The sequence below is a fragment of the Chamaea fasciata genome, unplaced genomic scaffold (genome assembly GCF_029207755.1).
Source record: "Chamaea fasciata isolate MVZ Bird 193981 ecotype frontalis unplaced genomic scaffold, bChaFas1.0.hap1 SCAF_5, whole genome shotgun sequence".
NCBI classification, from domain to species: Eukaryota; Metazoa; Chordata; class Aves; order Passeriformes; family Sylviidae; genus Chamaea; species Chamaea fasciata.
The window spans coordinates 66,657,450-66,675,980 of NW_027094090.1; the positions used below are offsets into that span (position 1 = coordinate 66,657,450).

Sequence of the window (18,531 nt, forward strand, 5' to 3'; positions counted from 1 at the left end):
GTCAAAACCTTATAAAAACTTCATTTGCGTGTTTAATTGTTAGCAGTCAGAAAGACCGGAGTAAATATTTTCACACAATTTATTTGTTGTCTCCATATGCCCTTCCGTTCAGAGGCAGAAATTCAGGGATTTCAGAATTCCTTGCTTCACCTGCCTCGCTCACGTAGACTTCTGTCAGTATTTGAAACCATGGGAGTGCAAACAGTCCTGCTTATTCCGTCCGAGCACCTAAGCACTTTCAGATGAGATTGGCAAACTGCTGCGCTTTGTTGGCTGTGCAGTGCCCATCAGCTGCTGTGGTCAGGGCTCCAACCACCTCCTAAGGAGTTGTTCCTTACCTGGTGTCTCAGCTGTACCGTGAGTGTTGTGATTCAGGAGAGGAGGGAATTATTTTTAACCTGATCCATGTGGAAGGGGTACCAAGGAATTGGCACCATGGACTGTTATTTATAGATGACTGGCAAAAAGCGGTCTCTTGTATGTGCATTATGGTTGTAGTTTGTAGTTTTCAAATTAAAATTGATGTATGGGGGTTTTTTCTCTTTTTTTTTTTTTTAACTTTGAGGAGAAAGGGTATTCGTTCAAAATCAGAATTCTAGGATAAAATGAGATGTGGTTTTTATGTGCCCACTGATCTCATAAAGTAATCTGTCCTATGAGTCTCCTCCTCAAACAAAGCCAGCAGTGACATTGAGCAGAGCTGCTAAGAATCCTGAAACCATTCTATCTTAAAATGTTCTTTTCCTTCTAATAGGAAGGGTGGAAGGTTACCAAATGGCATTCTTGAATCTGTCACAGGAATGGGCTTTTTTTTCCTTTTGATCAGATCAGCATTGTCAGAATGATTTCTCCTAAAATATCTTGGAGCAACAGATTCAAATGTTCTTTTCAGATGAAAATTCAGTCATCTGTTCTGTAATTATGTAGTAAGGACATACTGCTGCTGATTTATTTTGTATCACATTCACTTGGTGATGGTATGTTCATGTCTATTCATGTCTAAAATAGAAACCATTTTGATACAGGGAACGCGAAAGAAATTTTTGATTTTGGGTTAGAAAGTGCCAAGTAATTTTCTACCCAGAAATCATTTTTCCTTCAGTCCATTTTCCCCTCCCCTTCTCTTTTTTTGTTGACCATACTCACAAGTCAGGGTGTGTCAGAGCTGCTGATCCTGCACGGTCACCATTCCAATCCGCTTTAGTTTCTTACTGATGTTTAATGATCTTCCAGTCCTGGAAGATCTCCCTCAGAAACCCAGGGGGCTGCTTTCCACAGGAAGTTTGGGAATAGAGTGAGAGCACTTCTCCTGCCATCCTGTAGAGCTAAAGGGAAGCACTTCAGCCCAGGAAACTTCTCCTTGGGAATAAGGTTGTACAGAACCTTTGGCTTCTTCCAGGGCATTGTTGCCATTGCTGCCATTGTGATGAGGTCTCTTGGTATTGCTGATTATTGTGGTGGCACAGAGCCAAAATCACTGTTGCTTTTGGCTGAGTAGGAAAAAAAGACAGCGTGAAAATGTTTTTGGCAGGGGAAAGAAAAAAAAGGAGTGCTTGTTAGAACTGAAGAGTTGGTTGCTGTATCCTTGTATCATACTAGAATTGAAACGAATTTTTTAACATCACGATTTTGAGTATAGTTCATGGCAGAGGTGCTGGGTGAGGCAGCATTTAAGAAATAACCTTTCCTTCCTGAATACATAGAACAGGTGAAAAGTGAACTGACTGCACTTCCCTGCTGTGATTCACTGCTTTTTGGGAATTTCATTTTGAAGAGCAGGTGCCCTATTGGTTCAGCTGCATTTTCCTTCATCCAGCACAGTTCTCTTCTGTGCAGGGTGCATGGTGACAGCTCTTCCATTTCTTCACATTCCATCATGCCCATGACTGCAGTCAGGCTCTTCTTATAAAAGCTGAACTCTTCCAGCCTGAAGAGTTAAGGAAGTTTATTTCTGAGCCCCAGTTCATACCCAGAACTTTACCAACAGCTTTAAAAAAACCACCTTGGCATGGGAATGTATGGGCTCACTTCAATGAGGCTTCTCCTTCTCATGTTACGAGTGTATTTCTAAGCTGGTCTTGGAACATAAAAATACGTCTGTGGTGGGTGAACTTCAGCTAAAACTCCCACCGAACTCCCACCCAGCCACTCACTCACCCTCCTCAACACAGCAGGAGTAGAAAATAGGATGAGAAGGCTCATTCATGCATCATGGGGAAGACAGGGAGAGGCTGATTACTGTCATGGGCAAAACAAACTCACCTTGGAGAAAATGAGTGTACCGCCAGTTAGAGGTTTGGGTAGTGGGAAACCGAGTCAAACAATAAACCAACACCCTTTGTCCCCTCTCCTGTGCTCCCCTTCAGTCCAGCCCTGCAGACTCCTCTGCTCTCAGTGCAGGGAGGGGTGGGGTGGGTATGGTCAGGTCACAGTTTCGCTGAGGATTTGTGGATAGTTTGGCTTGGAAGGGACCTTCAAGGTCATCCAATTCCAACCCCCCTGCCATGAGCAAGGACACCTTCCACCAGACCACATTGCTCCAAGCCACATCCAGCCTGGCACTGAGCAGTTCCAGGGCCTGGGCATCCCCAACTTCTCTGAGAAACCTGTTCCAGGGGCTCGCCAAATCCTGACTTTTCCCCCAAATCTAGCAGGGAAAGCAAAGTAGGCTCTCAGTATTTCATCCATTGTCCAGCCACTCAGCTCTTTCCTGTCACCAGTGTGGGCTCTCCCCATGGGGCTGCACTCCTTCAGGAAAGGATCTGCTCTCCTGTGGGCTCCAGGAGGGCAGCAGTGGCCGTCTGCTCCACCATGGGCTTCAGCAGATCTCTGTGCTTTGTTCCTGGAGCACCTCCTTCCCCTCCTCCTTCTCTGATCTGGGTCTTCCCAGTGCTGCTTCTCACCTTTTCCCCCCCTGCCCCTTCCCGTGCCTGTGGGGCAGGTTTTGCCCTGTGTAAAACACGTTTTCCCAGAGCTGGCGGCGGCTGGGCCGAGCAGTGTCTGCAGTGGAGCCATCAGGAGCCAGCTGTGTGCAGCCCTGGGCTCCTCTCCCAGAGGCTCCTGCGATCCCTGTGCTGCCAACACCTCGTCGTGGACACCCAATAGAGCATCAAATGATATTTGAAATTTTCGTGACGGGGAAATTACGGGAGCGTAACAATGCTTACTAATGCACTACCGTGCCACTTGCTGAGTGACAAAGAATATTTTCTCCATGGGAAGAAGGAATTTCTTTTCCACGTTGGGTTTTAACTCTTGCGGGCAAGGCTGCTGGTACCGGAGGTCAGAGGTACACAAGAGAGGCTCTACCCTTCTGCAAAGTGTCAAACGTGCTTGAAACATGGGAGAACATTTCTTTACGCAGCAGGTCCTGAGGCTTTGTGGCCACAGAGGAGTCTGCACTGTGGAGACAATGTCTGCAGGATCAAATGTGCCTTGGGCAGATTCCTGGACAACAGGTCCAGAAGTGGATATTGGAAGGAGCTTAGGTAGGGATGTGCTGGATAATATCCTTAAAACTGTAATCCTCAGTGCTGGCAAAATAGGAGTGACTGGGCCAGCTCCTAACAGAACTGCAGAAACGCAAGCAAGGGAAAAGCATGGCAGTGAGGGCTGAAAGGCTGACATGACGGAATGTACCCTGTAGAGCACAGGGCACTGAAATTAAGGAGGCAGCACTGAGCCCAAATGAATTTGGAAGATGCTGAGAAAATCACGGGCTTTTGCCTAAAAAAGTCGAGCAGCGGAATTCTGTTTGTCCCACAGGTGGGTGTGGTATAACACGAAGAATCTGCCTCTATTTTTGTCATGTGGCTTTAATCCTGGTTCTCTTACGAATGCCTCTTTCTGCAATGTTTCTGTATATTGTCAAGTGTCGGAGTGGATCACATCGAAGTGGTTAGCTGGGGCTGAGGTCGCTTCAATTACCCTGATTGCTGCTGAAAACAGCAGGACTTGATTGGAGGAAGCAGATTTGGAGTTCTTTCAGAAGTGCCTACAAGCAGCTTTTAAGAAGCTTGATCACAGGGATTCTTTGCAACCTGAAAATTAAGTTTGCTTTAGGTTTCCCTGTAATGGAAATATCTCTCTGATTACCTTTTGCTACAATTGCAATCACGTTTTTATTCCTCCTTGTTGTAACTTTATCTTGCTTTACCTCAGATTTTTCCATTAATTTCAGGAAATAAGAGCCTGACACGGTAATGCCTGTGAGTGAAGCCTGGTCCTTGGCATCCTGATGTTTGAACTTTATGGATTAGAATTGTTGACTCGCAGCAATCAGGTTCGCTCTTGTTGTGTCTGACAGGGAACAGAGGGGGCTGAGCCAAAACCAGAGCCCCCAGAGTAAGGGCATTAGACCTGTCTTTCCCAAAGTGAATGGCTTCCCTTCCAAACAGTCTCTGGAAAGAAGCTTAGCAATCCCTTAGGGAGGCAAGTTATAAAACTTGAGATGCAGATATTTAAATCCTATGAGCCAGCCAGCAGTAGTGGAATTGGCTGTCAGAACTTGTAAAAATCTCAAGCAATCTCTTTTATTGTCTCGTGGCTGCAGCAGTGAGGCATCTCAGCTTGTGCAGGGTGAACTTGCCCCACCGTATCCTGTTTGCTACCGTTGGTGTCAATGCAAATGGCAATGCAGGTTCTCTGCAGAGCAAGCGTCTTTAGGCTGTGAAAGGTTATCACAGGGATCCTTTCATCTGCTGAAATGGGAGAACATGAGAAATTCCATCCATCACACAGAGGGGCTACAGAAGTGACTGGAGCCCAGTCTTCCATCTGTTTGATTTTAGGAATTAAGTGGTGCTGCCTGCAGTATTTCAGATTCCTGTGTACGGTATTCTGAGCTGTGCACATTTCACTGGAAGTTGTTGAACGTCCGGAGGAATTGCCATTTGCGTGCCAGTTAAGAGTTCTAGAGTGTTTGGGGGGTTATTGCCTCTTCACTACAGAGGAATCCAGATCGTTCAAGGAAATTCGTAAGAGAAGTTCTGTTCCCCGTGTTACGTATGATGCCACCACAAGTTGCAGCATCATGTGGCTCTACACATGAAGTTTGTTATTTGTCTCTTTTGAAAGACACAGAAATCCTGAGCACTGTGGCTTCTTGGCAGGCAGTATAAGGTCTTGATCTGACAGTGTGTCTGCGTTATAGAAAGGTGTTTGATTCTGGAGCACTGCTGTGTTAAATCTGGAGCCCTCAGGTCCTGTGCCAGTTCAGGAGTCAGCTGTAGGCTCAATTTCAGATCTGTGGGTATTCTCATGGAATGTGCAACCGTGGTAACCCTGGTTGGTTTGGGAACTTGATACAAAAGGAGACAGAATGATAATTTTCAGCAGTGTGGTTGCCCCTTGGTTCAAAAAGTGGAATGTCTGCATGCAACTTGGCTGGAAGAAAAATTCTAGCACGGAAATCAACAAGCTAGGCTATTGTTCTTCAGCATGTGCTAGAAACTGTCTAATAAAAATCCGTGTTTATAATTGGATGCAGTTTTTCCATCAAGTTGCATTTGCATTGCATCATCTCCCGTCCTGTTGAAAAATGCCCTTTGGCACTTACAAAGTCCAGTGTACTGACTGATAACTTAGACTGCTCTTCAGGTCTTCCATCTTGACAGTGATACTAGCTCCAGATTTTGGCAGTGCTTGGTTTTGGTCAGCACTGGCTCAGCTGTGTGGTATTTCAGAGGCCATTCCTGATCCTTTTGGAACAGGAACAGCTGGATCCTTCTGGGTGGAACAGCTTCTGTTACACACTCGTGGTCATTATGGTTTGAAGCAAAATGGGGAAGTTGGAGGTTTAATCCTTAAGAATCAATCAATAAGCCAATTGTTAATCTAAAAAATAACCCTGGAGAACTGAATATTTCCTGTGGCAATTCCTTATATCTGCTGTATTTGTTTTTGGAGTGCAGAGGATTAACTTTTAAACCCCACCTTTGGCTGGATGTGCAAAGGAGACTTTGCAGAGTCCACCTGTTCTTCTTCCTTTTTTAGATGCAAAACTGTCTTCCACGCTTTCTTTAAGTGGAAAGCATTTTGTTGACCTGGTATGAGCTTGTTTAATGACATAAACATTATAAGTTCAACAACTTCAAGACAATAAAAAAAAGAAAATACTTTAAATAGCTCAATATTAAGTGAGGACCTGGCTGAGTATTGTCAGTAAAGAGCCCCAGTTTTATATTTCCTTCTGCACAGGAAATGAAAACTCATCCTAAAATACATCATAGGGCCTGCTCACTCCAGTAGGCACCTCCAGTAGTGTGGGTTTTGGAATTCTGAGACAAAATCTCCAGTTCCTGGATACTGTTGTGGAACAAGCTGCCAGTAGCAGCTGTCAGTGAGGTGCTCAGCACCCTGTCCCCACTCTGGCATCGTTGCTCTCACTTGCAGTGTGCAGCCTGGTGCAGTCACTGGTGTGCAATTCCCCGGGTTGGATGTGGATCCTCTGGAGTGCTCTAATGAAATCCAAGTCTCGTCTCCGAGTCATCAGTTTTGCTGTGTCTCTCAGCCGTCATCCTTACACTCCTCCCCAGAAACCCACTAACTAATCAGCTTAGCATTGGGCATTCTGAAATGTTTGCTGAGAAAACAGCTCTGTTTTGACAGACAGCAATTATAGCACCTGGGCCATGGGCAGACTTTACAGCTCTTCTGGGGATCTCTTATGAATAGGCACCGTGAGGCCAGCACAGCCCTGTGCAAACAAGCTTTGTAACCAAATTGCACTGAAACCCCCTTCTCTTCTGCCCGCACCCTCCCCTCCCAGAATCACCGAGTACCGTGGATGTACCTCCTTCGCTTATTCTGAAGCTGGAAAAGTGCTCACATTTTGTAAGAAAATGCCGTTTAGATTTGGGAAGGGTTGCTGTCTCGTTCGGAGGGGCTCGTTTGAAGTCCCACGCGTGGCAGGGTGTGTGCGCACGCACTCCTTTGAAGTTGTTGGGTTTTAATTTGTTTTTTCGTAATTGCAGAATATTTGAGGGCTTGGAGTGATCCAAAAAAGTGGAAAATTCAGGAGAGTATGTTAATCTAAACACAGCTTTTGTCTGTGTCCTTTGGGGAGGCAACACTGCCTGATACTGGTTGCGTTGCTCATCAGTCATGAATCACATTTCTTTGAGGAAGCAATGCGCTGTCTGAGGTCACACAGTCATCCTCTGCCACCCATTTGAGGATGGAGTCTTGGAGAGCCTGGGATCTCTTCTCAGCTGCCGTTTTATTTCTCCCAACTGCTTCGGTTTATGCTGACATCACTTCTTGCTCTGAAAGGGTTTAATAGAAACTAAAAATTCCTCTGTAGGTAGCATTCTTTCGCTCTTTTCAGCAGCCTCAGCTAGAAGAAAAGGAAAAGAAAATGTCTCCAGCTAGGCAGCTAATTCAAGACATCAAAAATAGTGAAATGCTAATTTAAACGAAATAATATTGACCAGCTGTGTTAATGAAAAACAGCCATTGACTTTGATGGTGCAAAGCTGTTATGGTGTGATGGCCTCCTTGTTGTAAAACATTCTTTTTCCCAGCGAGTCTTTTCGGCCATTACTCTCAGAAGTGTTTTCTGTAGTCTGGAATAGGTTATATTTAGTGTGTGCGCTTCATTTCTGCTTCTGGAGCTGACTCTCCTGCTCTATTTTTAAATTAACTGCTTCAAAACCTTTGGCAGTGAGGTGTACGAGACCGAGGCCATAAATGAGTGGCTTTTCTGTGAAGAAGGGGTCTGTTGCAGGCAGGCTGTTGTTGCTTTGCTCCCCTCAGGGTGACCCGTGCTGGGAGCGTGTCCCCGTGGTGGCAGGAAGAGGCTGCCTGCGCACACAGCTCCCCGCAGCCACATCAAAGGCAGAGGTGTTAATCCAGGCCCCAGGTAAGGCTCTCAGAGGATGTGCTTGTCTGCAGGGCAGGAGAAAAGGGTTCCTTGGTGTTTGCTGCGACCAGAAGCATCACCTGGAGCAGCCAGAGAGGTTGGGCACCTCACTCAGCTTTTCATGGCATCCCTGGCACGTGGCACAGGCGGGCTCTCGGGTCGAGAGGCCACAAATGTCTTGATGGACACGGTTGTGATAAGGTCACCTTTCAACAGAAGATTCCATAGGGTACTGCTCCCTTCAAGGGGAGAGGACAGAGGAGGTGTTTCTCATTTCTACATTTATTCTGCTTAGCCACCTTTATCTGTCCCCTGTTCCTGTCGCACCAGTAAGCAAAAAAGCAAGATGTGTGAGGGAAAAAAAAAAAAAAAGCCGTCTTGCATTTCCTTCTGCTTCCTTGTCTTGTTTTGCAGGGAAGTCATGTTGACAATAGAACGTTAGCTGTCAGATTTTTTGAAATAGGATTGGGGACGACACGTTCTAGGCAAAACCTAACCATCAGAACTTGCTTTTTCACTCCAGCCTTGAAGCCGCTCTGTATCGCAGTTAAGCACTTTGCTGCAAGTGATTAGGCAAAAAACTCTTAGGGATCTGCCAGTGCTGATCTCTGTTCTATCTGCAGATGATTTTGCTGAGCAACTGGAGGTGCTGCCCTGCCATAGTCCCTGAATGTGTTACTATCTCATGTAAATAAGGTCTTGAAGATGAAATGAAAGACAGATCCTTTGGCCAAACCTTACACATCCATTTAACAGAAGACTGAGACAGCGGAAAGCATCGCCACAAGCACGTAGAACTAAAATCGCGTTTCTCAGAGTCTGCAAATTTCACTTTGCAATGTGAAAATATTCGGAGGTTTTTATTAGGTATGATTTTATGTGTCTTTTTAAGTAGATAGATGAAATGCTGAAAGTTTTTTGGGAGCTTTCATTGAATATTTGAAGCCACTTGGAAGGAAGCAAGAGTCTGGTCCCTTAATAAAGCTCTTACTATATGAAGTCAGTGGTAATTTTGTCTTTGGTTTCAGAGAGGAAGCCATTTGTATTTGCTATAGTGATGAAAGACCTCTGGTTTTTTCTTAATGCCAGCATTCAAAAAAACCCTGTTCAATTATAAAAACCTGCTGTTTTCTATTGATAGTCAAATAGCCAGCATAGTTAGAATTACTGAAAAAAAACCAAAATCAAGAAAGATTTTTTTTTTTCAGTTTATTAGGCCACTTGAGGTATTTGCAGCATGCCTAAAATGTTCCTTTACTGGTTTGTAACATCCTTCATTATTAATTTGGGTCACAGAGGACTTGAACAGAAATGTTTTGCCTCTCTTCTTAGAAAGGCACTGTGACATCCCATATTTCTCTTTCCAACATAAGAAACTGCTGAAGAAGTTGCACGTGTCTTGGGGGTAGCATACCACTGGTTCTGGTATCTAGGAACACTAAAGAAGTTGGCTAAAGGGAATTTTGGCTCCTTGAAAGTTTAATAAATCCTGGAATTCTGGTGAAATTCTAGAAGTTATGGAAATGCTGAAGTCCTGGAAGTGTTGCAGAATAAGAGGCAGAGGGTGGCAAACGTGCTATGAATTGATTAGCTGTTACAATTCATGAGCAGAGTGATGAATAAGCTGATAAAATATTCTGATAACATAAAGAATAGACTTTTAATTAATACCAGTCCAATTACTTTGTGGAAGATGTGTAATGTCCAAAAAATGCGATTACGCTTCCTTGATTATCTCTAAAGTTTGGTTGAACCCCCCCCCCCAACCTTGTTTAACGTAAGTAACTTTTTTTGCATTAAGTATAATTAATCTTCTGTTTGCATTATTAAGTATAATTAATCTTCTCTTGAAGACCAATTCCCAACATTATCACAGAGCAGTTTGGGTTGGAAGGGACCTTAAAGATCGTCCAGTTCCAAAGCTTCCCCTGGAGCAGGCTCCATCCTGGTCCCCTCCCTGGATGGGGATCCACAGCTGCTCTGGGCACCCTCACCATCCTCACAGTGAAGAATTTCTTCCCGATATCTGATCTAATTCCACCCTCTGTCAGTTTGAAGGCATCACCCCTTGTGCTCTCAGCACGTGCCCTTGAGAAGAGTCCTTTATGTTACCTCTTAACGCCGTATGGACAATATGCTTAAAGTGAGCACTGCCTGTCAGCATTTTCCCAGTAGAGATAAAACTGAAGTCATGTTTATTTTTTGAGCTTAATAGATTTTGTGCTGGGCTTGAGGCTGATCGTCATTTGGTCAGTGAGCTGGAAGCGGGTCTAAAATGACAGTGCAGGTGATGCAGAAAATGGTGTGGTGTTCCCTAATGGTGAGAGCAGGCATGTAGGGCCGTTTAAATTGCTTCTTAATGCAAGCTCGTTTACACAAAGTGCGTCCATCAGAACAATATGAAGTCTACTGTGCACTGTTTGGAAAGGAGTGACTTGGAGAAGATTTGGCCGTGCTAGGGAAAAAAAGTGTGATCTTGGCAGCAGAAGGACTTTGGCTACGTAAGAATAGGATCAATGAGTATGAATAGGATGAAGATTTTAGTCCTGTTTTATAGGATAGTCGATACAGTTGTCACGAGACTCTGTATAGTCCTAATATCTAGAAAATCAAACAATAGTGATATTGAAACACTTTATTCAAGCAGAGGCAGACAAAACAAGGATCATTATCCAGAAACTGAGAACACAAGGGTTGGAAATAGAAAGACATCAGCCTGTGACAGTGAAAATTATTAACCACTGGGACAAACTCACAAGGACAGCAGCCAGTTCCGAGTGGATGTCCTTTTCCTAAGCCCCTCAGAGTAAACGGTTGGGAGCAACTGGGTATGGTGTAAATATTTATTCTGTACAGGGAAGCAGGCTGGATGAAATCAATAAGCCTTCATTCTGCCTCCTGTAAGCTCTGAAACAATCCACAGAAGTCAAGGAGATCCTTTAAGTAGCATAAAACAAAACAAAATAAGCAGGTGGCAGAAGTTATTTTCCACACAACTGTTTTCACTTGTAGGAAAAGTAATTGTGAAACAAATAGCTTCAAGAGGTTCAGGCTTGGCTAAATCTGATGGGTTTATTGCTGCTTACGTCTGTTTTATCAATCCTTTCCTTCTCCTCTTTCCTTACCTAGATGTTTTTTAGTTTGACTGGTTCAACAGCATTCTTAACTTACAGTATTTGGGGAATTCTCATCTCAATTTTCCCAAAACTTCCTCTGCTCTGCCACTTTTTCTTATGTTTTTTGTCCTCTGAACATCTTTCAGGCGTGTCTGTTTTCCACGGAGCAGCTTCCCAGGGACGTGTTACCTTGTTGTGGATGTAGTTTTAAGTTTCAAAAGAACTTTGAAGAGTAAAAATTACCAGGATTTTTTTTTCCTACTGTTTGTACAGAACGACTTACTGTCATCAAAGCTGCAGGGAAAAAGCTGCCTTTAAATGCTCGAAGGGAAGCTTCCCTTCCCTTTTCCTTAGCATGAATGATGCATACTGAAAAAAAAAATACACCCAGCTTTAGCTCAGGTTTTGGTGATCTGTTATGGATGTGAAGGAGACAAAGCAAGTTTTTCTTCTGTCCTGTTCTGTGTGCACACGGGCAGCTCCCATTTGAAGTATCCTGCTGCTTCCAAGGAGAAGTGCAGCCAGCCCATGGGACAGCTGGAGCACAAGGCAGCAGCCGTGGCAGCCTGCAAGGTCTGCGTGGTTGGAATGTGCAGGGAAACAAAGCTCCACAGCACAGGGAGAGTGGGAAACACCCACTGCTCTGTTTCGTGGCTTCAGATGAGTTCTCTTTTCTTTCTCCTGGAAACGTGGCCTGTGGTGGAAGAGCAGCATCACTCTTAGCTGGGAGGGAGGTTTCTCAGGAGTCTGACAATACCATCGGCGCTGTCACCACCTCCGTTTCTTTCCGGATGCCAAACCCAAAACTCAGATCACGGCCCTTGATCACAGTGAGAACATCCACATTACAACCTAAATTGCATGTCAGATTCTTCAGCTTGCAGAGAAAAAAAAACCCTTCCAGTGCAGGATCTGCCTGCAAACAGCTAAGCCAGTGATTTCCCTTCCAATTCCTCTGTTGCCTTCACGTTCTGAGTCAAATCTGGACAGCGCAGAAGAGACCTAAAAGCTAAAATGGAGTGAAAAAACAACATGTGGAGAGGATTCATTTCTTGGGTGGGGAGCTGTGGCTGAGGAACGGGATGATATCAGCGCGTTGCCTTGCCAGTGGTGTCCCCTCGGTGAGGCGCAGCAGAGGGAGGATCTCTGAAGGTGCTCTTTGGGTGAGGGCAGCCGGGCCAGCCAGGAGGGCTCAGCCCCATTGTTCTGGGAGCGCTGCAGGGCTGTCCAGGTGTCCTGATTTAAAGTCTGCTCCTCGAGACAGGAAATTGTATCTTGTTCTGAGGTTTACTGTAATAAAGTACATAGTCCTGGGGGAATGTGCTGCTGGGCCCATGAATCACTTTATGGGCTGGCTGTTGTGACCTCAGCCCTGTGATTTATTCACGCCGTACCGCAGCAGGAATGGCAAAAATGTCAGCGGTGCGTGGTCTTCCCAGCCTCCCCCTTCCCACCAGATGGGCTTCGACTCAGGGGCTGCCATAAATCCAGACAGGCGGCTCTGCTCAGGGCTGCCAGTGCCCACTCTGCTGGGGAATCCTCTCGCTGCTCAGGTGTTTCCTTCCTGGTTCCTTGTAGTGGAAAAGTGAAAGGTCTCCGTGCAGTCGTGGTGCTCCTGGCAGAAATAAGGCACCTTGGAGTGTGCCAGATTTTGGTAATCCCCTTTCTCGTGGCCTTGTAGTTTCCTGCGTGAAGAAATGAAAGATCTCCGGGCGGTCACGGTGCTCCTGGTAGAAATAAGGCACCTCGGAGTGTGCAAGGTTTTGGTAATCCCCTTTTTCCTTTCAGCTAGCAATAAACACAAAGAAAGAGACCTGAGTGTTTTCAGCTCGGAATGTCACTGCTTTACAGATGTTACCAGATGTGCTTTTGCGCTTCCGGGGTGGTGAGATGATGTGCTTTTGGTGGAATCACAAATGACAGGAGTGGAGAGAGGCTCCTGACTCTCAGCTCCACTAAGCCATGTTTCTATTCCAATGGACGCTGTTTCTTTGCATGTTTTGCATTTGGCAGTTGTTAGTTTTCAAATCTGTTAATTTCCTTTGGTGCTGGTCTTTCACTTCTTGAAATATTTTTTCTGTGTAAAGCAGATGTTTTCCTGTAAATTCCTTAGTTTGTACTCTTCAGAAAATGCTCAGAAGTTTTATTGATGTCCAGAATACCTGTTTCTTAGGGATGGTTTCAGGATTAAAAGTTGTCCACGTCACACATGTTCCCCCTGCCTTGCAGTCATTTTCTGCCCCTTGACTTTTTAATTTACTTCCTCTTTTTTTTTTAATATATAAAGTTGATAAAACTTAAACAGCTTAAAATTCAGCAAGAATTTTTTTTTGAAAAACATTAACCTTGCCACATATCTTAATAAGTAAGTAGATACCAAATGATGATTCTTAACAATTGTACAACCAATTAAAGGTCAGCTTTACCAAAATAAGCAAGATGTTACTTAGAAGAAGGTAGGGGAACTTTAATTTATCTGTAGTATAGGCAGGTTTCCATGAGAGCCAGTTTCTTGTGTGATACAGGCTGCTTCAATTCTCTTTTTTCTATTTCACAGCCTCGAAATTGGAGGTTCATTACTTTTTCTAAGGTGCCGAGAGTTACATCTGTAAATTTGATCTGTGATCACGTTTCTTCAGTAAGGCAGTTCGGGTGGGATTTTTGTTTAAACTACAGCATAAACACAGCCTCAGCTTTGTTCACTTGAAAAGGTGTCGGTTGCTAGAATGTGCTAAATGGAGGTTTTTCCAACTTCCAACACTTTCTGTGCGTTGCTTAAGCCTCACCTACCTTGTGTCTCATCACGAGTCAGGCAGCAACAGCTTCCTTTGAGGTGGCTGAGCCTCTCTTTATTTCAATAAAACTCTGTACATGGAAAAGGCTTTGGATAGGAGTGTACCATTACTGCGCTTAGCAGGGGTCTGAGATAAAGGCTTGTCAAAGGTCTCTTTGCATGGTTTAGATCGGGCTTAACAGAGCTGGTTCTGGAGCAGAGCACACATGCTCAGGCTCCTTAAACTCTTGACTGTGCGCAGTTCTGGTTTCATCTCGTGGAGAGCAGGAGAGAAGTGAAAACAGAAAGGAAGGTGGTGGGATGCTCCCTAGTTACTGTAGAATGCCAGTTGCCTCAAACATCTGGGAAGTTATCTTCAGAACTCAGCAGAAAATGCTGCAGTGCCCATTCAAACAAACCTCCTGCACTCAGGGACTGCAAGTAGCTACACCTGCTTTCAGCCCCGGATCTGAGAAAGGAAATTAAATGAAACCTCTCAGGCCCCTTCTGCTGCAATTACAGAACTAAATATATCCAAATTTTATCCAGAGCCCCTGACACCTGCTCCATTTCTGTCCTCAAGCCTTTCAACAACTCCTGCTTGCTTAGAAACACTTTCTTTTGGCACTACTTAAGCAGCAGTCGTTGGAGCTTCCAGGAGCAGGAGGCAAAGTGATGCCTCAGTGTTCAATGAAACTGCTTCCAGCCTCCTTTCCCCTGATGCTGCTATTCCTGACCTTGCCCAGGCACTTGGCATTCCTTGTGCTCCTTTTGGAATCCCTCTCTGGGACAGCAGCAGCCGGAGAAGACAAAATGCAGGTATAGTTATGGTTAGGATGGAACAGAGATCAATTAGTGCTGCTGCTGTTACCACCAAAGCCCAAATCCATCCTTTGCAGAACTCAGAGAAAAAGGTCTGACCTTAAAGAAAACATTTCGTCATAGAAATCAGACAGAGTGGTTCGGGGAGAGGAGCTTGATCAAATGTACAAAAGAACCTTCAGAGAAGGAGGAGGAAGTTAGACGAGGCACATCCAGGTTGATGGTCAGATGGACAATAAAGAATGAAAACAACCCAGAGCTCTGAGAGGAAAATCTGTTGAAGTGGTGCCTGTGGCAGAGTGTTCAGATGTTTGTGAAAGGGCAACAAAATGAATCTGGTGTGTAACATGAAACTGGACGTCACAGGGATAGCAATTAGCGAGAAACAGATTAATATTCAGGGCTGGAATGTGGGTACAGGTCGTTCAGGAAAACTAAAAATGAAAGTAATGCTGTTGTGTATTAATTACACTGCAGGTTTTGAGGAAATAGAAGGAGTATAAATTATAGCATTACTTTGAGTCAAAATAGTGTAAGGACCATAAAAACTGCACAAAGAGAGTGGATGGTATCCTGCTGTGGATTTTAGCTGTAATGTCATGTTAAATGTAAATAATAATGGAGAAATGTGTTTTTGTAGGATATATCTATTTATTGGATAAAAATCAGAGAAACTGCCAGACTTGTTAACGTAATAATGACTAGATCACCAAGATGTGATGGGTGTGAGACTTCAGGGCTGTACTAAGTGGTGATGACTCTAGAGAGGGAATCTTCACCAAAACTGACTTCAGCTGCAGTGATCACAAATTGATAAAACCTTTATTCAAATAAAAACCTATGCTAGAAAAGTGAAGTTTTTCAATTTTCAAGCAATAGACTGAAAAATGGACACTACGAGGTAGCAAGTAAATTGGAAGGAAGAGCACAGGAGGTTCATGTAGAGGAAGCGGGGCATTTATTTAAATCAAAAGTCCGAAACTGTAAGGTCTTTGCAAACAAGCAAAAAGGGAAAAGTTTAGGAAAGTTACAAAGCTGTGTGTCCGTATCCAAAAGGGAATTGGCAGCAGCCTTAAAAACTGGTCGAGAGAAAGAGACATTTAGGGGAAGCAGAAATTGTAGGAATAGAGTGAGAGTTGTGAAAACTCATGCTGAGTGAGACCTCCCAAAAGGAATAAAACCAAATAATAAATATTCTATAGCCAGTGCTGCAAAAAGATGAGGAAAAGAAGTGGAACCACAATGCACTGAGGACAAGGATAGTACGAGTATGGTCCCAAAACTAAGTGAATGCCTTTGCCAGTGAGCTGATAAAACACAGAGGAGGGCAGGTATGATCACCTGTGGGAATGTCAACTGTGGAAATGAGGCAGATGCAGAAGTGAGATAAATGATGCTACCCAGGAATACCATGGTTTATCATTTAGCAAGCAGGTAGATCCTCTGTATGTTTCATTTGAGTATTTAAACTGGATAACTTTCTTAAAACAACTGTGTTATAAATCATGAGTGAAGTTTTTCACGTGATCAGAAGCCACAGTAAGATTGCAGTATCGCTGTCAAAGTTTGACTGGTAAAGCTGAAATTGCCTTCTCCCATCTTTCAGCCCAGGCCAGATTCACAGAGCCATCAGGACATTTGTTTTCACTGTAGTAATTGTGGCTGTTTGATACGTTACAATCAGTGAGAATTCCATGATTCATTCTCCGTTCTTTGGCAGTGAAGGCTTTGACACTGTCACAGCGTCAGGAAGAGCTGCAGCTCCTCCAGGGATCTGGGTTCCTGGTGTTTATTCAGGGTTTCACTGGCTCCTCAGGCTGCAGGGATGCACAGCCACTGCTGCTGGCACCAGGGAGGGGCAGGAACCTGGAAATGGGAGGGCAGAACCATCTCTTGCCACAGGAGCCTGTCTTGGGTCAGCTGAAGGTGACTGTGAAACCACAGGCTAAGCTAAAGCTCAACCTGTACTTGACCATGTGCCAGGAAAAGAAAATGGAGCTGTGTTTCTTACAAAGTCAGTTTTCAAAATCTGGTGGATGTATTCTGGTGGCCTCTGTTGCCTGGGTGAAGAATGAGTTTGAAAAATGAGCTTGTGCTCTGTCTGCCCTGCTGTTAAACTGCAGAGGAAGAAAACACCTGTTTCAGGACTTCCCTCTCAGAAAAGCCGGCTCTGGGGAGCTCCAGAGCCTTGTGAGCTCTGCTGTCTCCATCCAGATTCTGCACTGAAGGCAGCTAAAGCAAGGAAGGTTGTCTTGAAAAGAATCCTACCCTTCACAGGGACAGATCTCCCATAATATTGAGTGCCAGGATTGAAAGTTCCCTCTGAAATGTCCCGTCTTGGGGAACTTCCTCTTAAGGCTTATAGACTATCAGTTTAGCAGCTGTGATGTGCAGCAGCCAGGTTTTCACTGAGGTATTCATCAATAAAACTAGTTCAGGAAATTAGGAGTGGGTTTGAAAGTTCTGTGTGAAAGTGTTGGATTTTTTTTTTTTTTTTCTAGAAATGCTGGCAGACACAGTCTAAGGCTGCACTGCAATTCTGAGTGCTCATGAGCAGGACTGGGAATTGCCAGTTTTTACCTCTGCTGCCAAAGTGATAAAATTAAGATGGAAAGCTTAAGCACAAGAAGGGCTAAAACACTGATGGGAAAGGTAATATAAAATATTTATAGGACTACTTGTGACTTTAGCAAACGTCTTGAGGGAAACGACTTTAAAAGCATTGTTTATCGATCCCAGTAAGGAGTTCTGTGATGCGAGACAATTGGGATGTTAGAGAAAATATGTGCAGGGAAATCTAAATATGTTACCAGTATTTTCTTTTTAAAGAAGGCCAGCACGAGTGGTAATGCTTACCTGTGTCCTGGAATTCACACTGATCGTTATCACACCATTCTTACATTGGAAAATTAAAGGCACATCACTTTTGTGACCACACACACCTGTACTCACCAAGAGTTTGTATTTCTATCTGCTTTGCCAGTTGTGGTCACACGTGTGCAGTGACACTGAAGAGACCAGTGGAAAGTTGTCCGTTCAGAAAACTTCAATTTGCTGACGACAAAACCCTCTCGTTTTCATCTCATTTGGTTTGCTTGAATTCTCAGGTTGTGTTTTGGTAGCTGCAAGAGCACGGAGCAGAGATTAGGAAGGGTGTTGATGTGCCAGCCAGGCCAGGCAAAGGGGATGTGCTGATTCAGGAAACAAGCTCTGCAATGGAAGGAGCGGGATATTATCCCTTTTGACTGGAGGTTTAAGGCTGTGCTTTGGAAATTAATTTGCAGCCTGAGGTTTGATTATTCCCAGCTGTAATTAAAAAAAAGCAGGTAGTACCTGTTGCCAAGTTAAAATTGTTTCCCACTTTCTTGCAGCGAGAGGTAGCCACTGTTTCTTTTGGATAAAAGTTTGCTCACTTTGGGATACTTCGAGCTACATCTTAAATGCTGCAGAAGTTACAGCCAGTGCAGAATTTTGGCAGCTTGCATATTGAGTGAGTTACTCGTGTGTTAGCAGCGTGAAATGTCATTCACTGGTAAATTGCCTTTTTCAAGGTTACTTTTGAGAGCCAAATCCTGAAACCCAGAGCAAGGACTGTGAGGTACTGCAAGTCAGTGTTTCTTAATTTTCTGAAGATGTTCTATAACAAGCAAAAAAAGAAAACAAACAAACAAACAAAAACTAGGAAGGAATGTGGAGTTCAGAACTATGCTGTAGTGGTAGACACAGTTTATGATTGAAAGGACAATGTTGGGGCTGAGGGATCTGGCCCATTGAATCAGTGGATTGGTGTGCTGTACTCCTAATTACTTTTTAAGAGTTTATTGAGAGTGTGACCCACCCAAACCCCATCATTCTGCTAAACTCATGAAATGACTGAATACTTCTATGTTCCAAGCTGTTGCCTGTCTCATAACACTGCAGTGCTGGATCCAGATCTCTGCCTGCGAGTTCTTTCTGTT

General features: G+C 44.2%; 1 protein-coding gene across 9 annotated transcripts in view; it reads left to right on the forward strand.

Annotated features, from left to right (window-relative positions):
* The window catches only part of ERC1 (ELKS/RAB6-interacting/CAST family member 1), a 246,477-nt gene that overhangs the window by 172,279 nt on the left and 55,667 nt on the right, over positions 1-18,531 (forward strand). The window contains exon 16 of one of the 9 annotated variants that reach the window (XM_066184272.1): positions 8,485-8,685. The exons of the other annotated variants lie outside the window; for them this stretch is intronic. Coding sequence (XP_066040369.1) covers positions 8,485-8,488 — 4 coding nt within the window. The 3' untranslated portion in view covers positions 8,489-8,685. Of the gene's footprint in view, positions 1-8,484; positions 8,686-18,531 lie in introns of those variants that run through there. 9 annotated transcript variants of the gene reach the window in all.